General features: G+C 43.4%; 1 protein-coding gene across 8 annotated transcripts in view; it reads left to right on the top strand.

The window, feature by feature from the left end:
- Nucleotides 1-19,162, top strand: part of PAMR1 (peptidase domain containing associated with muscle regeneration 1) — a 156,735-nt gene that overhangs the window by 97,381 nt on the left and 40,192 nt on the right. For 6 of the 8 annotated variants that reach the window (XM_077863601.1, XM_077863608.1, XM_077863604.1 and 3 more), the window contains 2 exons: nt 6,621-6,797; nt 11,999-12,127. In XM_077863601.1, the coding sequence (XP_077719727.1) occupies nt 6,668-6,797; nt 11,999-12,127 (259 nt within the window). In that variant the 5' untranslated portion in view covers nt 6,621-6,667. The other 2 variants (XM_077863607.1, XM_077863605.1) reach the window with 2 other exon arrangements.

The raw sequence follows: 19,162 nt of genomic DNA, 5'->3' as shown, positions 1-19,162 counted from the left end.
CTTTACCCAGTCACCCCATCCCCCCGCCCTCCTCCCATTCAGAAATCTTTTATGTGAAAATGTGTAGTGTTTCATTAAAGAAAAAAAAAAAAAGATATTTTTTCTGGTAGAAAAGCTCAGGACAAATGAATGTGCATGGTGCCCAGAGCTCTGTGAGGTCGATTTTGTCATGGGCGTGTGCTTGACAGTTCAGTGCCTCAGTTTATCCCAGGGTGGTGCTCTGTGAGTTCTTGGTGGTTCTTTTCCTGGGAAGCATTGACTGGACGAAATGCCGTGGTAGCTTTTATAAGGCTTTGTTCTCAAATGCGCAAGACAAAGTAGAAGGTGCTCACCTCCAGTAGCTGGTCCAGCTGGGGGTTGTCCTGGCCTGTGGCCCCCTGAGCAGCACGTTTGCTCTCCCACAATCCTACCGGCCTCCCTTCCTCCCAGAATTAATTCCCTAGAAATGCTTTGACATTTCTCTGCCCTTCTGCTCCTGCTTAGTGCTTTTGCTCGTTTTCCTCACTGGTAAAGTGAATAAGTAGGGCCACATCCTTTGAACTTAAAATGCACTACCCATCTCACCGGCTCGTGTTGAAGACTGAAGTGCACGAACAATATAAAAGCAGTTCGTTACACAAATGCTAACGGGCTTTAGTATACGCACATGACGGCTTTCAGTAGTTTTGCTGTCAGGGCTTCTCCTGATGCTAGTTTCTGGAACTGGCCGTTAGTGCCATATTGAAACTGCCTGACATCTGTACAGCTACAGCCAAATGACCCATACGCCCTTTCTGCAAAGATGATTCTCATAAATGGAGAAAGAGAAGTTAGGAGATTGCTTTTATCCACTTCGTGCATGTTAAAATCTCTTCAGCTGGTCAACTTTAAATATTTCTTATAGAACATTTCACTTATCTCTCTCTCTTTTTTTTTTTATAAATTTTATTTATTTATGATAGTCACACACAGAGAGAGAGAGAGGCAGAGACACAGGCAGAGGGAGAAGCAGGCTCCATGCAGGGAGCCCGACGCGGGATTCGATCCTGGGTCTTCAGGATCGCGCCCTGGGCCAAAGGCAGGCGCCAAACTGCTGCGCCACCCAGGGATCCCCATATCTCTTGATTTCTTACACATGCATTTTGGGAGCACCCTCTTGTCTCTGTTAGAGCCGGGGAGAAAGAAGGGTGGTGGACTTGCTAGGCCAGAGGGGACAGGCTCGAGTCACAAAACCATTAAAACCATTGCTTCCTCTGGCACTTCCACAGATTTCTGCCTGTGATTTTATCTGACCCCCCGGACCCTGTGAGTCCTGTGGATTTGGCACTCGTGTTCCTTCATGATGATCCATTTGTCCTCAACATCCTAAATTTTCCTTATCACAGTTGGTGATTGTAAATTTGCAGGGCCCATTTGCCCTAAGCCTCCTCTTCTAGGAAACCGTGATTTCCATGAGGCTGAGGATGTTGTCTGTTTTCCTCTCCCTCATATCTCAGCACCCAGCCTCCTACCAGGATGCAGTGGACACTGGTAAATATTTGTGCAATGAAAGAATGCTTTTTTTCAGTTCACCCATACACGTGGCACTGTGCTCAGTGGTAAAACTCAGTGGTTAAATGACTTGCTGTGAGTCAGCCTTTTTTTTTTGGAGAAGATGCAATATGTTAGTTTCCAATAGATGCTGTAACAAATCACCACAGGCTTATTAGTCACTTAAAACAGCACACATTTATTCCTTACAGTGCTGGAGGTCAGAAATTTGAAATGAGTCTTTCGAGGCTAAAATCGAGGTATCATTAGGCCTGCACTCCTTCAGGAGGCTCTGGGAGAGAATGTTTCCTTGCCTTGTCTGGCTTCTAGAGGCTGCCTGCGTTCCTTGGCTCGTGGTCCCTTCCTCCATCTTCAGAGCGCATCAGTCCAGTCTCTACTTGTGCTGTCACATCTCCTTTTCTGACTCTGAGGGTCCTATCTCCCTCTTACGAGGGTCCTTGCAATGACATTGGGCCCACCTGGATGACCCAGTATAGCTTTTCCCATCTCAAGATGGGAAGATCCTTAAATTGGTTACATCTCTGAAATCCCTTTTGCCATGTAAGGCAACATTTTCATAGTTTGGGGGGTTAGGATGTGTGTGTCTTTGGGAGGGCCATTATTCTGCATGCCATGCACAGAATCCTTGAAAAGGAGCCAGTTGGCTCAACTGGAAGACAGAACAGGCTTCCAGGGATGATTCCTCTTGGCTAAGATGATACGGTGCCCTGGACTTTACCTATAAAACTAATATAATGGCCTTGGGAGGGCAGAGATGAACTTGGTCACTGAAGCTAAAAGAAATGCCAATGAAAGCATTTTAGGGAATTAATTCCTGAGTAAAAAGGAAGCCCAGAATATTCCATGGCTGGGCCACAGGTGAACACACCTGCTGCTTAGGGGGAAATAGGCTTCACTCTCTGTTGGAGTAGAGCAGACCTTCCCTGGCCTTCTACATTTAATTATAAAGTCTTATAAAAGTTGCGAATTACTTTTACCCTCTCATTGCCCTCCCAGGAGTTTAATGTTTATACATTCTTAGAAAACCTAGAATGATGTAGTGCTTGCCCTAAGGTCAACAGAGGGAGGGGATAAGACATGAACCACACACCACAGGATTCTTTGTTCTTTTGGGAATAGAGAACACACAGAACTGGACAAGATGCAGGCTGGAGACATAGGATTTGGACCCAAGGCAGGCAACCTGGACCCATTGTTCCAGGTACTTCTCTACAGATGGAAAGTGCCCCAGCTCTGATATTAGCCAATTATGGGGTGAAGCCAGCTCCCTTGGCTTATAGCTCCAAGCTGGACCTACTGGATGGAAATATTTGACTGTTGAAGAGAAGCTAGCTCTTCAACAGTCATTTGGTGGATGGATGAAGGTGGATTCATTCAACAAACATTTATGGAGCGCCTGTTGTGTGCCGGGCCCTTCCCTACAGCCGTGAACAGTTAGATTTGGTTCCTACTAGCTTATGGTCCGGAAAGGGACACAGACAATAAGCAAGTAAGTGGAAATATGGAAAAGGAGTATAAAATGAGTAGGGCTATGCAAGGGGACAACTTGGTTGCTGTGGTAGAGAGTACCATGGAGGGGTGGGTGGAGGTAGGTACTTTGGGTAAGAAAGTCAGTGAGGACCTCTCTGAGCAGGTGTCATTTACAGTAAGGGATAAAGGTTGAAACAGAGGCAGTGGGAAAAGCAAATGTGAAGGCCCTGAGGTGGGCAAGAGCTTGGTGGTTTTGTTTGTTTGTTTTTAAGATTTTATTTATTTATTCATGAGAGACACAGGCAGAGGGGGAAGCAGGCTCCTGCAGGGAACCCGATGTGGGACTTGATCCCAGGACCCCAGGATAACACCCTGAGCTGAAGGCAGATGCTCAACCACTGAGCCACCCAGGTTCCCCAACAGGAACATTTTAAGTAAGAAACTGATATGCTGTGCATTTAAAAAATAAGATCCTTGAGAAATGTGGGTGTTCCATGTTCTTTTCCTTTTGAAGCTGCTCATTAGTTATTGGATGCTCATTACATACTGGGCATGGTGCTAAGCTCCTCATATGCATGATCTGATTTAGTACTTTAAGGGGGCCTCTGAGTTGGAGAACGTGTACTCATTTTACTGGATGGTAAACTGAGGCCAAGTGAGTAAAGTAACTCAGCCAAGGTCTTACCCTCCGTATGTAGCGGAAGTGACATTCCAAACCCAGGTCTGTCTGACTCCAATGCTGAGCCTCTAAGCATTTTGTTTTCTTCATGTTAAAAAAATGGTGGCAAAACCTATGTAACGTGAAATTTGCCATATTAACCGTTTAAAATATACAGCTCAGTGTCATTAATTACATTCCCAGTGTTGGGAAGCGTTACCTCTATTTCCAAAACTTTTTCAAGACAATCTTTGTCCTTTGGTCACTGGCTTCTTTCACTTAGCATAGCACTTGGCATGTTTTCATGGCTCATCCATACCACAGTGTGCAGCGCCATCTCCTTCCTTGTCATGGCTGAGTAATACTCCACGCTCGGAGTGACATTGTATTGTGGGCTACATTTTGTTTACTTACTCATCTCTTCATGGACACTTGGATTCTTTTCCACCTTTTGGCTGTCAGGAATAATGCTGCAGTGAACATTGGCTTACAAGGATCTGTTTGAATCCCAGTTTTTTATTTTGGGGGTATAAATGTAGGAGTGGAATTCCTGGGACGTATGATATTTCTATGTTTGCTTTCTGTTTAGGGAGTAAAGATTTATTTATTTATTTATTCATTTATTCATTTATTTATTTATTTATTTATTTTAATGAGAGAGAGAGTGCGTGCGCACGCGCACACATGTGCCTACTTGCAAGTGGTAGAAGGGACAAGGGTGAGGGAGAGAGAGAATCCTCAAGGATACTCCCTGCTGTGTGGAGCCCAAAGCGGGCCTTGATCTCACAACCCTGAGATGATGACTTGAGTTGAAACCAAGAGCTGGGTGTTAACAGACGGAGCCACCCAGGCGTCCCTATGTTTACCTTTGAGGGAACCGCTGCACTGGTTTCCATGGCACCCGCACCACTTTCCATTCCCACCAGCAATACATGAGGGTTCCAGTTGCTCTAACGTCTTTGTCAACTCTTGTTATTTTCCTCTTTTTATAGCCATCCTCGTATTGTGATGTGTATCTCTTCATGGTTTTGGTTTGCATTTCCCCAATGATGTATGAGGTCAACCATCTTCTTATGAGCTTATTGGCCATTTGTTCATCTTCTTTGGAGGAATGTCTATTCGTGCTACTTGCCTGCTTAAAAACTGGGGTGGTTTTGTCCTTCGTGGTTGAGTTGTACGAGTTCTTTATGTATTTTTGAAATTAAACCCTTATCAAATACTTAATTTGCAAAACTTTTCTTCCATTGTGTAGGCTGTCTCACTTCCTTGACAATGTCCTTCGCTGCACAACATTTTTTGATTGTCCAATTTATCTGATTTTCATGTGTGAGTGTCATTTCTAAGGATTGACTGCCAAATAGGATGAAAATTTACCCTTGTGTTTTCCCTGGCTCTCTCTCACTTTTGATCAGGAAGTTCTCTTATACATTTTAGAAGTGATTCACGTCATCCAGCTGCCACCAGAAACCTGGGAAGCTCAGCTAAGTCGGTCCTGGTATCTGTCCTAGAGGGGCCCGTGGAGTCGTGGGGGAAACAAAACTTTAGTAGTGACACTATCATAGTAATCTCTCCCTATCATCCCCAAATGCCAGTGTGAGGATCTTTGCTCGTCTGCCAAAGTTTGTGGGAAAAGAATTAAGAACATTTTTCATAGAGGTAAATTTATTCCACTTAAGGAACTTATTGTGGAAGTGGTTCCTTTCTAGGATGCTAGAATGTTCTTGTGACTGGAGACTGATGGGAGATGATGGTAGTTTCTCTAGATGGTTCTACCTGGCAGATTAAGGATGATTAACTCAGTGTCAGGCTTCCAAATTTAGGGGAGGAAAATAGCTAAACTGTGAAATTGGAGAGGTTAGAAGCCACCACAGATGCTAGTGTGGGCTTATGTGGGCCTGCAAAGCATGTTGGGGGATCCCTGCCCAGGGTTTCAAGGGAAGGCTTCACAGAGGAGCCAGATTCACTTTCTCCCTCAAATACCTGACCTATTTCTTCTTCAATCATCGTCTTTGTGCAAAACTTTTAGACATGGAGAGTGGGGAAGAAAGAGAAAAATCAAAGCTCAGTCTGTTTCTTGGGTTGGGTTCCTCTGGGCAGCCTCCGACTGATTCCTCTTATAGATTTTTACCAGATGGTTTTTCTTTTTCATTTACTTAAGGTATGTTTTTAAAAAGAAAGAAAGACAGAAGTCCTACCCAGAAAGGAATACTTTTTTTTTTTTTTCTCATGGGAAAGAACGTTCAGTTGTATTTGGGGACTGAATGAAGTTCTGCCAATGAGTTCACCCTGGTAAAGCACTGAAATTCTCCCAAACATACTAATTAAGATACTTTGTGTCTTTTCGGTTGGTTTTAGCTTTGAAGATACAACAAAGATGGCATGCTGCAAAATCGAGGAGCCAAGTTTGGAGGAAATGACATGGTCTCTGTATGGCAATTAGCCTTGAACTTGAATGGCCTAGTCTAGAGGGTGGTCTCCAAACTGTTTCTGATGGCCCAAGCGCCTGGGCTGTGCTGTACGGTTGTTCAGCTGAACGATTCCTCCTGGAGTTGTGCAGTGCACAACCTATGAAGCTGTAAGCAGCCACCTGATAGACCCCAGCAAAAATAGAAATGAGCATAGACACTCAAGAAATGTATGCTTGTTTATAAATTATTTATGTGTAGATTCACTTAGGTTATATATGGATAAAACACGAGTTCTTTTTTTTTTTTTTAATTTAAAAAACAAAACTGAGTAATAGCTTTATTAGAGTTTCATCTGTGCTTTAGTGGATGGTTTCGAACACCCTTCATGTTGGGCCACCCTGCTTTGTTGACACCAGCCTAGGAAGAGTTACATGGCCTCCTCTATCGTTGAGGCGGGGTGACGCATTCGTAGGGCAACGTTGCTATGTAGCAGTGGAGTCCTTACGGGTCTTCCTTCCAGAAGCCCTGTCCTCAGCTGCTGATTCCTATTCCAGAGTACACGGTCATTAATGAAGCCTGTCCTGGGGCCGAGTGGAATATCATGTGCCGGGAGTGCTGTGAATACGATCAGATTGAATGTGTCTGCCCTGGAAAGAAGGAAGTGGTGGGTTACACCATCCCGTGCTGCAGGAATGAGGAGAATGAGTGTGACTCCTGCCTCATTCACCCAGGTGAGTGTGCAGGGGGCGGGCTCGGGCTGCCTTCATGTTTTCCGAGGTCGGGAAGGGGAAGGCACATATCAGAGGCTGTGATGATGCCATGATATTAAAAGGGGCATAATTCTCCTTGTCCTAATAACTTTAGGCAAACCAAGGGAAGACCTAGGGCCCTTTTCGCCACTAACCTAATAAAGCTGCGAATTCATCCCCTCATTCACCTATTTTACAAAAGACTCAGCAGCTCTTATAGGCCATGTCAGATACTGGCAATACAGTGATTAAAAAAAAAAAAAAAGAAAAAAGAAAAAAAAGGACACATTCCTGCATTCCCAGAGCTTGCAGCCTGGCAGGGGAGATGGAAAAGGAAACAGGTAGCTGCAGTACGGTGTGCTGAGTGCTGCAATAGAGAAGCACAAGGTACCTTGGCAGCGTGGACGGTGATGGGGGCAGTGGAGACTCAATTGGAGGAGGTGGTGTGTGTGCCGGAGATGGAGGCAGCGAACTGAACAGGGTGGATGAGATTTGGTAGAGAGGTCAAGCCACAGAGGAGAACATGTGCCAAGGCCCTGTGGGGAGACAAAGCATGGGGTTTTGGGAATTGCAAGTTCTTTGGTCTGGCTTAAGAAGGGGTGTGTGTGTGATGAGAAACATGGAGAGTGGTGAACAAAGAGACAGAGAAAAGATTATTAGAGAGAATTGAGAGGGAGAGGACAGGGGTCAGACCCTGGAAGGCTTTGCAAGCCGTGCGATGACTTCAGGCTAAATCCTGAAGATACTTTAGCAACATCAGAGATCTTTGAGTAAAGACAGGAAAGCTATTTTCTCTTTGGCGGCAGTATGGAGAAAGTATTGGAGGAGGGGACAGGGACCTTAATGAATGTAGAAGCCCTGTGGATGGGGAGAGGTGGAGGGATCTTTGCATATCCAAAGATATGCAAGAGAGTAAAACTGACCACAACTTGGGATTGGCCGCACCTGGGGAAGGGAAGGGAAGGGCAGAGCTGAAGTCGAGGAAGATGCTCTGGCTGAGTTGGACCTTTACGGGGTGGTCCCAATAGTAGGAGAGCATCCGAGTCTGGCCACAGCCTGCATTCGCTTGCCTTCCATCCCCACCATCCAGGGACGGTGATTGTCCTCTTCACTGAAGTGCCCATCTGCCCGGAGGCCCGTGTGGACACTGAGCCCCCAGACTGAAGATGATCCCAGTGTGATTAGCAAGTCCTTGAACAATTTTTCTCGGTGCTCTCCTATCTGCTACCTTGCATGTCTGACTTTTCCCAGGGGAGTCTTAACCTTTTCCTTTTCAGTCCAGATCAAAAGGAGGACATAGGGAGTTCCCGCACGTTTCCTTAGGCGGAAGACCAAAAGGATGTTGAAAGCATATTTGGGGAATTTCATTTCTGCTGTTCCCCTCCTTTTATAAACATACAGGATGATGCACAGAGCTGCCAGGAACTTCCTTTTCTAGGAAGCTATAGAAGTGGAAAGAAAAAGGGGCTGGAGTAAACAAAAGATACTTTTAGACCATCTTCCTTCTTAGAAGACAGCAATGCTGAATTTTAAAATTGGAATGACCTTAGTGTAGCCTTTGTACATTTGATTTAGAAAAGAAACCCACTGCCCCAATTCCCTGATGGTGAGTGTGCTTCGCAGGTGAAATAGTTGAGTAATGCCTCCAAATTTTCTAAGGACATTTTGAGAGCTAAACCAGGATCTCCCAACTAGGGGTCCTTGGCAGTTGTATTGAAGTCTTTGAACGATTTTCAGTATTTTTGAAAGCCTAGTGGTCACTGTTGGGGTGACGGGGTGGGGCTTTGGTTTTATGATACAATAAGAGAATTTCATAGGTGGTGCTTTGTGCTTCTTATTGCATTGTACAGACAGTAGTTAACACCTGCCTCAATGCACCTGACATCTTGGTACGTCACCCAGGAGGTGCCCGATATCACCCTCTTGAGTGATGCTGGGAATGATCTTTGGATCTAAGGAGTGAAGAGCTGGTTACCCAGAAAGGGAAGGCAACATAAAAGCTTTTTTTTTTCTTTTTCCAGTTTTCAAAATAGTGAGTTAATACCTTGGCAGTCTCTGTTGATGATCAAAGAGGGGTGTGTGTGTGTATGTGTGTGTGATTATGAACTTAGGTACTTTAATTTATGTGTTTTAATCCATTGCAATCACGATTCATTTTAATACATGTGTCCCCCTCTCTTAGGGCACTGGGGACCCCCCTGTGTCCTGTGTTCTTCTGATAAGACCACACTAGTGTTTGGAAACTTCCTTCACTTCTTACGTGACAAGATGTTTCAGGCTCTTCTTGTGTATTTTCTGCCCTAGATCTGTGATCAGAGACATTTCTCCAAGGAAGTCTGGTCTGAGGCCACACTCTGAGCTCCTCATGTGTTCCTTGTTACTGAACTGTCATCATTTTACTAGGCTATTATTTATTTATTTAAAGTGGATGGGGCTAGGAAATTGGTATTTTTTAAAAAAAAGAAAAAAAAGAGTTTATGCTGATACTCAAGTTCAAATGTAATATTCCATGGTTGTTTAATTAACCCTGTTGATTTTATATTTGTATGTCTTTTCTGTCATGGTGGAAAGCTTATTTCCTAATAATATTAACCTGATTACTTATTGCTTTAGCTTACAGAATAATAAAATTGTGCAAAATAGCAATAGCACTGTTTTTGTTTGCAATAGCACTATTAATAATCACAAGACCACTGATGACTATGGTTTTTATTGACCTCAGAATATATCCTACTAAATATGTATAGTCAAAATTTTATGTTTTAAAGCCAATTGATATTGTTCTTTTGTCTGTGGTGTTATACCACCTACTTGATATATAGACAGGTTTATTATTTCTATTTTCTATATTTGACAATATAAGCAAATGTATGTTTGTATACACGTTTATATATCTTCCCCCCTTCTTGCACAAAAGATAGCCTGCAATAAACACTGCTAACTATCTTGCTTTTTTCTCTTACCAATATCTGCTGGAGATCACTCACTGACAGTGTAAAGCCATCTTTTTTCATTTATTTTTACAGTTGCATATAACTGCATTGTGTGGATTGCTATAGTTTATGAGTATTTGGGTTGTTTCCAGCCTTTTGCTCTTATAAATAATACTACAGTGAATAGCCTTAGGCATACATCATTTAGTATTTTTGCAATGTTCTTTGGGGTAGGTCCCTGGAAGAGAGATTGCTGAGTCAAAGAGAGGTGCGTAAGTCATATTGCCAACCTTTGCATTGTCCCCCTTGCACTTGGCATTCACAGCAGACGGGTATGAGGGCGCTGTTTTCCCAAAGCCTTGCAACACAAATCATTGTAGATTTTTGCCAATCTCAAAGGTGAGAAATGGAATCTCAGCCTGGTTTTAAAATTTCTATTGTTTCTCTCATCATGGTAGATGACCAGTGGTTGCAGGCAGATCAACATCCAGGAGCACGGTGGTGGGGATGCCAGTAGTGACATCCAGTAGTGTCCAGCAGTACTGAGGCCCTCTCTGGACCAAGTCTGCTGTGTACTTTCATGTGGTTCTAGGCTATGTAGCTCTGAACTCAGTCCTCTGGGTTTTATAGCAGTGCTATGAGCTCCTTAGTGTCTTTTCATGATAGCCTTGTTCATCTTCATCACCTGGCTGGTTTTTGTGGCTTGTACCTAAAGGCCTTGAAGTTACCATGCTGCGAGGGAGAGTTGGCAGGGTCCCTGGGAGCAGACTCTGAGTCCGTTTGCCCCCTAGTGGCACAGCCGATAGAGAACCAAAGAGGGGAAAGTGGCAGATGGGTGAAGATGGCCTTTGGAAAGCACAGTGATGCCACTGGGACCCATCCATGATCTACTGGAATTTGATGAATCATATTAGCAGCTCTTCTCTGGTGGGAGGAAGCACTGGAACAGGGGAGCCACTTTAGGGTGGTGTGCAAAGAGAGGACGCCAAGCCTTTGTCCTACAGAAACCACACGTACATACACTGTGTGTATACGTTACAGACCGAGGAAAACCGAATTTCAGCCAAAATCAAGGATGTGTGCTATCAGCTCCAGGAAGTGCTGGTTATCTCCAACGGCTGAGAAGCCTGGATTAGCAGTTCATCCGTCCATCCCTATGTCCACTTGTTTATTCACTCAAATAGTATTTCTTGAAAACTTGCTATGTTACAGATATTATAGTAAGTGCTGGGGATATATTGTTGAACAAGATGCAGTTCCTGACTTCAGTCTATTAGAGGAAAACAGATAATAGGCAGTTAAAATTGAGCAGGATATAGGCAATGGTAGGGATAAGCCAATTGGAGATGTGGGAATGCAGAATAAGACTCACAGTTCATATTCGGGGTATCCATACTATGTGCCAGGCCCTTTATATGTGTTAATTTACTTTTTAAAACAACCCTGAGAGGCAGGTACATTTTTTAACCCTTGTTTTACAGATGATGACATTGGGGCACAGAGGAAGGAAACACAGCTGGACGATGGCAGAGCCAGATCTTAGCTCTCTGCTGTGATAAATGGGATTGGGTTATCTCTGTCTCCCATCACTATCCCCCGCCCCTCAAGAGATCATGTTATAAAAATGACCCTTACCTGGGGAGCTGCTCAACCCTCTCTGGTGTGGCCTGCTGGTGGGAGCAGCCTGGCACCTTCCAGGGTGGGCCCTTTATTAGGCATTAATATTGTTTCCACGGGCATACTTTGGCTATAGAAATATATGACATGGAAAATATGTTATATTCGAGACAGGTAGATACTTACTATCTACTGTGAACTGAAATAAATTACAAAAACAGAAGGTACAGAATATAACATAAGCCTAATTTATTTTTTTAAATGTGTTTTTCTCTATACACAGAGACAGCGTGTTACGAGGAGTTGTTCCCTGGTGATGGACCTTTCAGTGTTTTTAATTTAATTCTCTTTGCTTGTCTGAATTTTCTAAATATTCCATGATAAGCACATGGAGCATCAACCACTGTCTGGGAATATGGTTCAGACCACCCTCCTAGATTCCTCGCTGCAAATTCGGCTGACTCTGGTATTTTCCCAGGAATGAGCATTTTTTCCCCAAGGGCTCTGGCTCCTTTCTCAGTGCGAGGCCCTCGGTGGAGGCGAGGCCCTGAGCAGGTCCCGTTCCTCTCGCATGCCGCCCATCAGAACCTGCAGGTGCATAATCGAATGCCTTTCTGCTGGGACATGTTTCAGGTTGTACCATCTTTGAAAACTGCAAGACCTGCCGGAACGGCTCATGGGGAGGCACCCTGGACGACTTCTACGTGAAGGGGGTCTACTGCGCAGAGTGCCGGGCGGGCTGGTACGGAGGAGACTGCATGCGTGAGTAACCCCGAGGCGGCTGCCCCTCGGTGCATGCTGCTTTGAACACTCAGCTTGCAGCAGACTAAGGTTTATCTGGTTGGGATCTGAGTGCTGGAAAGCTTTGGCCAGAGGGCTTTCTAGGTAAGACCATAAGAAAACAAAGACTATTTCCATCTGCTGGGTGTGGATCGTGGACATCTGTTTGGAATTGGTGTCGGGAGGTTTATATCTGCTCTTAAATCTTCTCTTTTCTCCTAAGTGAAGCCAAGACTTTCTGCACCCAGAATGCCTCGTGTCCATTCCAGAAGCAGTTGTGTGTTAGCAGGGTCAGCAACCAGTGAATAAGTCTTCAGCTATGCTAAGTTCTGTAGTGGGTTTTAAATGTGAATTTCTATTGGTAAATTTCTTGGTTCCTGAGTTAAATTCCTGGATCCCACATCAAATCGTCAGCATGCCACTTATTCCAGGAAAGGGAGTCTTTCCGGGTTCTCCTTCATCTCTAAGAATTACTTAATCTTTATTAGGGATCCCCTCTGAGTTTCAGTAATCCTTTGAAAATGGAGTGGAAATCTAATGTCTCAGTTTAAAGCTCCCCTCTGCAGTGCCCTGATGGTGAATATCCCTCTGAGAGTCTGGATCTGGAGCAATATACAAACTGTTATTTTGTTGGGCCTATGTTACGTGCTCCCTATTTGAATCAGAAGGATGGGCTGACAGGCTGAGCAATTTTCCTCTTATGATGATATTCCCAGTTTGCAGAGAGGGAGGACGGAGTGCTATTGGTATTCTTTGCCTGATCCAACCTGTAGCAAAATGTCACGAGTTTTGAGAGTCTCAGGTGAAGGATGAGCTGTGTGATCTGCCGCTGAGGACCCCAGCTCTATCTGGAAGGGGTATATTGGTATTTTCGGATGAACCTGGGAGTTAAATTATCGTATAAGATACAGATAATTTTTAAAAGTGCTGGTCTTGATTGCACATCTAGAACTTCAATGTCATTTTTAGATGGGTTCTAGAAAACTTAATTTGGTTGTTGGTAGGTGATATTCTAGGTAGTTTATCTGTGGGATTTAATCCAGGTCTTCCTTTGGCAGCTGTTCCCGGAAGACGGTGTAGCATAATGATCAAGAGTACAAGCCCTGGAATGACGCAGACCTGGGTTTAATAATTTTGCTGGTTACTGGTATTGTGGTCTTGGCCGAGTCATTCAACCTGGCTAAGCTTTGTTTCCTTTTCTTTACAGTAGGAGTAAAGCTATCTCATAGGGTTGTGTGAAGAATTCGGTGAGATAATGTGTGTGAAGCACTTAATGCTTTGTCTGGCATATAGTAGAAGCTCAAAACTATCTTGAGAAATATTTGCATATTAAATATTGCATATTAAATATTAAATATTTGCATATTGAATGCAATAAATATGTCATTATTATTCTATATGCTCCTTAATTGCCAAGCTGGTGGGTGGTCCAGAAATAAAACTACTTTCAGTAAAAGTTTAAGAAAGATGTAATTAGAGATACAATGCACAGTTTTTGATTTCACATTGACCTTTGCAGTATGGGAGATAACTTTGGGGTTTTCTCCCTTTTGGATATGAGAGGTTGTTCTTTTTATGTGTAAGGGAATGGAGAAGTGATATGTGATGGGGTGATGGGGTGGAGCCATCTGCTTTCATTGGCTCATGCATGACCTTTGAGGCAGAGAAAGTAGGTAAAGAGTTTAGGTTTATTCCAAGTGCACTGGAAGACAAGGAAAAGCTGTGAACTAAGGTATAGCTAAGTGCTCAGAGAAGGTAGAACGGCTAATCCTGGGGAGTCAGGGGTGGGAGAGATTTCAGACGGGAGGTGATGGTTGAGCTATGCTCATCTGTGGGTAAGACAGAAAGGTGCCTCAGTCTATGTGATTCTAGACCCCCTGTCCTTAACCACAGTACCATCCCATCTCCATTGACAAGGCCCCCTCCCACAGCTCTGTTTTCACTGAAAACTGGGAAGTGAAATCTCTGCTGAGGGCAGAGTGGACATATGGCTGCAGCTGGAGAGTGCCAAAGGTTTGAGACAGCCACAGGAGGGGTAAGGAAAGGCACCAGCTCATGATAAATTAAAGCTTGTCCAAGCAGGACTAAGGACCCCATGGAAGCTGGATTTCCTGTATAGGTGATGCCATCTGGACAGTTTAGACAAGGTCTTCTAGCAGCATGGGAGCAGAGGTGGATAAAACCAGTCATTTGGTGGATCCAAGAGTTGGCTAAGGCATGATTGTCTCAATTGGGGAGGACAGGAAACCAGAAGAGCCTGAAGAAAGGATAGAATTGGCAGTGTCTGTGAGATGGAAAAGCAGGCATAGTGATAATAAAGTAGTGGATCATGTAGATTGGAGGGATATTGTGGTCAGAAAACAGAATTTCCAAGTGGAAGCTTTCAGGAGTTGTGATAATGTATTCATCTTTATTAGTCATTTTTCTTCTTTGTAACAAACCATCTCAGAAGGACAAGTGTTTATTTTCCTTTATCATGGGTCTGTGGGTTGGCTGGGGTTCATCCAATTTCAGCTGAGTTGGCCTGGGTTGCTCTCTCGATTCAGAGCTTAGCCCAAAGGAGCAGCAGCTACTTGGGACATATTCTTCTCAGGGTGGGGTGCAAAAGCACTAGAGGCCTAGCCGAACAGCCAGGCACATTTAAGGCTTCTGCTCACATCATATCCATGAACTTTCCAAAAGAAGTCACATGGCCAAGCCCCAGATCAGTCGAGTAGGGAAGTATGCACCATCCCAAGGAGGAGGGGTACAAATATCCCCTCAACAGTACTCTGATTGCTCTGTGTGTAGGAGTTTATTTAGGGGAAAGGGCAGAGAAAGGGAAGAATATTTGCATGTAGGAGAGTGCTAAAGCAAGTAGTAACAAGACAGGAGGGTAATAGTAGCTCAAAGGAGTCCTGTACCTGTGCCTTTCCCAATAAGACCTACTGGTTGAGTCTTGGGTTTGGCCTCAGTGTAAAAGTTGGCTGTATACAGAGTCTGGCTGGTTGGATAGTGATGGTGTCCATGTGGAGAATCAAGGCTTTCTTGAGGATAGCAAAACTGGCTCAGGGCGACTGGTCATCATCCCTAGGAAAGAGGGCAGAGAGCATCATTCATTACTCTACCCATCCATTCAAAACATATTCCTTGAACGGATGCTCCTAGGTGCTGGACGGACAGTGATGGGCAAGAAGGATGTATTCCTGCAGTTCTGGAGCTTGCAATTTAGAGAGGAGAGACCAAAAAAAAAAAAAAAATTGGAATGTGGTCAATGCTATGAAACAAACAGAAAAATGGTCAGATCCCTATCTCATTCTGTGTTGGTTCAGTTACGCTTGTTCGGTTTCATTATGCTTGTTCTGAAAGCTCCTCTGCACACACTGTGTGTTATTTGATCAAGCCATAAGCATTTATGGAGCATTTCTTATGGGTCGGTCACTAGGGAGAACAATGAGCCCCTCAGTGAGTTTCAATCCATCTATGGACACAGGGCTTGACCATAAGAAGACAACGACATGATGATATTAGGTTCTTATCACGGCCACCTCATACTGGCATTAAATACATGTGAGGGGAATTCAAAGGAAGAAAAAATTCATTTCACTGTTTGCTGAATGCTTGCCTGGGGCTGGGCAGTATGCTTCCTGCCTCTATTAAGAGGGAGCCCAGCACTTGGTAGCCTGTTTCTGGCTGGGGCAGTGCAAGCATTTACCCAGTAGATGGCACCCAAGTGATCCTTTCAGGCTGTTGAATCCCCACCTTCTGTAGAGCCCTGGCATTTTTACTAGAGTGCCATAGAGGACCCAGGAAGGACAAGTGACAAGCAAATGCCAGAGAGGATCAGACTAGTTTTTATTTAGTTATAGAGCATTCAGGACTGAACAGATGTTATAACACCTTTGTTTATTCACTGTCCTTTACAATATTTCTTTTTTTTTTTTTTTGACTATTTATTTATTCATGAGGGACACACAGAGAGAGAGAGAGAGAGGCAGAGACACAGGCAGAGGGAGAAGCAGGCTTCCCACAGGGAACCCGATGTGGAACTCGATCCTTGATCCCATGAACCGAAGGCAGACGCTCAACCGCTCAGCCACCTAGGAGTCCCTCCTTTACAATACTTCTGATAATTAGTATTAACTGAACTTTTGATAGTCTTAGAACCCATTATATGATTGATTCATTTATAACCATTGACATTTTATATCAACCAAGATAAGAGCAGAAGGGCCTGAGGTCATGGAGCCCAGGAGAGGATTTTATTCGTGTCCTCCTGCCTAGGAAAGATCGGTTTAGTAAGCTCGGAATATCCAGGCTATGGAAAGGAGCTGATTCTTTCTTCTTACTCTCAACCTTTTATTTTGAAAAATTTTATGTTTACAAAGAGTTGAAAGAATAGTACATTTGTATGCCTTTCACCCGGATCCACCAATCATCATTTTCTTACATCTGACTTTCTCTCTCTCTTACGGCACTATGAACTCATGAATTAAAAGGTTTTTCTACGTTTTGTAATGTTACCATTATTTTTCTTTCTGATGCTCAAATTGTCCCAGAATTAGCCAGTGAAGGCCCTTTAAGCCAGCTCTACAGCATCATTCTTTAGGTAATTCCTTTCTTTCCTTCTGCTTCCTACCCCCCAGCCCCAAATGTCTCAAGTTCACCTTGATTGTTTACGTCCAAGTCCTAGAACCAGCCATTTCTCTATGAATTCTGGTTCCTTTTGTGGGAATGGTTTTTAGGAATTATGATCTGGATGCTGGCTATGAGAAGCACTGATATTTAGAGTCAAAACTAAGGTTTCCTCCCAAAGTGGCTGGAAAGTTGGCTTCTTAAATGGAACCACTCCATTGAGCTTCAGAGTGGGGCTTATTCATCATGGCCTTTGGGCTGAGTGTTTCAGCACCAAATGAGATGAGCAATGAGAGGGTCTAAGAGCTACCCAAGATACCACACTTCTGGCTCACATTGTAATGACTCAGACTTTCAGGCTATGGAGAATCTAGGGGATGGAAGGTTAGCAAGTCAACCCAGAGAAGAGGAATTATGGGGAGAGATAATAGACCCTTAGTACATTTTATCTTCTTAGCCATATTTTAGATAGAGAAAAGGGACTGACCATGAGCCATGCCTAAAAATGTGGGGCTAGTATATGAGAGAGGAGGATGATTTGTGTAGGCCGGTCCTTGAACCATAATGGGAAATGATCAAGAGCAAATTTTAAAGAGAGAGAAAGGCCCACAAAGCTGTGTGTTACTGATATATGGAGCTGTCTTCCTAGGGAACCATAGAATCATCTGGGAGGAGTCACTGAAAACTGGCTCATTTTGTTGTGGACTTAGGTGCCTGTATACTTCCAGGAAAGGAACAATGCTTATTTGGATCCAAACTGGGAACTGTATTATATGATGGTTAACCACTGGGTTTGGAACCAGTAGGATCTGGATTTGAACCTCTTATTCCCTCTGTGACTTTGGGCAAAGCTATTCAATCTTTGTAAGTCTCAGTTCCTGCAAGTACAAGATGAGATAATAAGAGTGGTCCTCTACAGATTTTTGTGAGGATTAAATGAAGTACTGACTGTAAATCCTTTAATAAGGAGCCTGGTTCATAGTAAATGCTCCATAAATGGTGACTGCTATTTTTATTACTACTAAACCAAAGCCATGAAGTGAGCTTTTTCTTTTTCTTTTTCTTGTTTGAGAAGAAAATCAATGTGAGTCCAGAGAGGAAAAATAATAAAGTAGAATTCCCTAGGGACAAGAAAATATATATTGGACATGAGGAGGTAATCTTCCCAGAAAAGAATTGTAATGGTAAATAACACTTTACATTTCATATAAAATTATTTGAACAAAAAAAAATTATTTGAACATTATATACATCAGATATATACATACTATATATATGTGGACACACATACACATATATATACACATACATATATATAAAATACTTTATATAGTTGAAGCTCTGACTGCAGGAAATGCATGTCCGAACCTTTGCAGAAGATTTTATGTTGTCAAAGAACTCATCCAACCATTGCGCAGTTTCCGGCTAAGGCGCAGAACATGAAAAAGACCCTCCTTTCTGCTCAAATAGGAAGAAATCACTTGATAAACCAAAGAAAATCGTTTCCTTTAAACCAGCAAGTATCTATGAACACAAAAGCTAAAAGAAGCTAAACTCCAGAAGAGTAAATCCTTCCTGTGTAAGCAGGTGGCACCTGCTCTGAGGCTGAGGGCAGGGCAGGTGAAGGGCGGGGCCTGCTGGAGAAGGAGGCGGGGCCAGCCAGGGAAGGAGGCGGAATTAACCAGATTTAGGATGAAACTGTGGGTGCCCTGGCTGAACTTACATCTAAAAGAGACCCCAGAATGAGCACTGGGTATTATGCTTTATGTTGGCAAGTTGAACTCCAATTAAAAAAAAAATGAGACCCCAGAGCAAAGGCTCTCTCCCATGTATTCTCTTAAATGAAGTTGTGCTGAGCATGCAGAGGCTAGGGCAAGACTAGAAAGCAGAAGATCTTGAGATATTGGGACTTTTGTAGCTTCAAAAACTTGGTGATTTCAAAGCCTCAAAAGTTCATAGTTTCCCAGGCTTACAATTACGGAAGTGTAAGAAGATAGGTGGAGATTGCAGAGAATGTTGAAAATGAAAGATGGATTTTGTGAGGTTTCTGGTGCTTGAGTTTCAAGGCCCCTCTAGAAGAATCAGCTTCGGTCCTGCTTCATATTAGTGTAATTTCTGACTGGATCTAAATGATCAGTCTTCATCCTCCCTGCCTAATAGAGGAAAGGGTGTTACCAATCAAAAGAAAAAAAAATATTTTTCTGTTGTGAAGAAGCAAGATAATATAATGTCTAGTCAAGAGGAAAAAAAGTCAATCAAAAGAGGTAGACAGTGCCCGATCAAATATTGATATTGGAATTTTCAGACAAGGAATTAAAAAAAAACTTTAAAATAGGGGTGCATGGCTAGCTCAGTTGGTAGAGCAAGTGACCCTTTATCTTAGGGTCATGAGTTTGAGCTCCA

Source organism: Canis aureus, chromosome 21 (genome assembly GCF_053574225.1).
Source record: "Canis aureus isolate CA01 chromosome 21, VMU_Caureus_v.1.0, whole genome shotgun sequence".
Lineage (NCBI taxonomy): Eukaryota > Metazoa > Chordata > Mammalia > Carnivora > Canidae > Canis > Canis aureus.
This window is presented reverse-complemented; position numbering and strand designations above follow the sequence as displayed.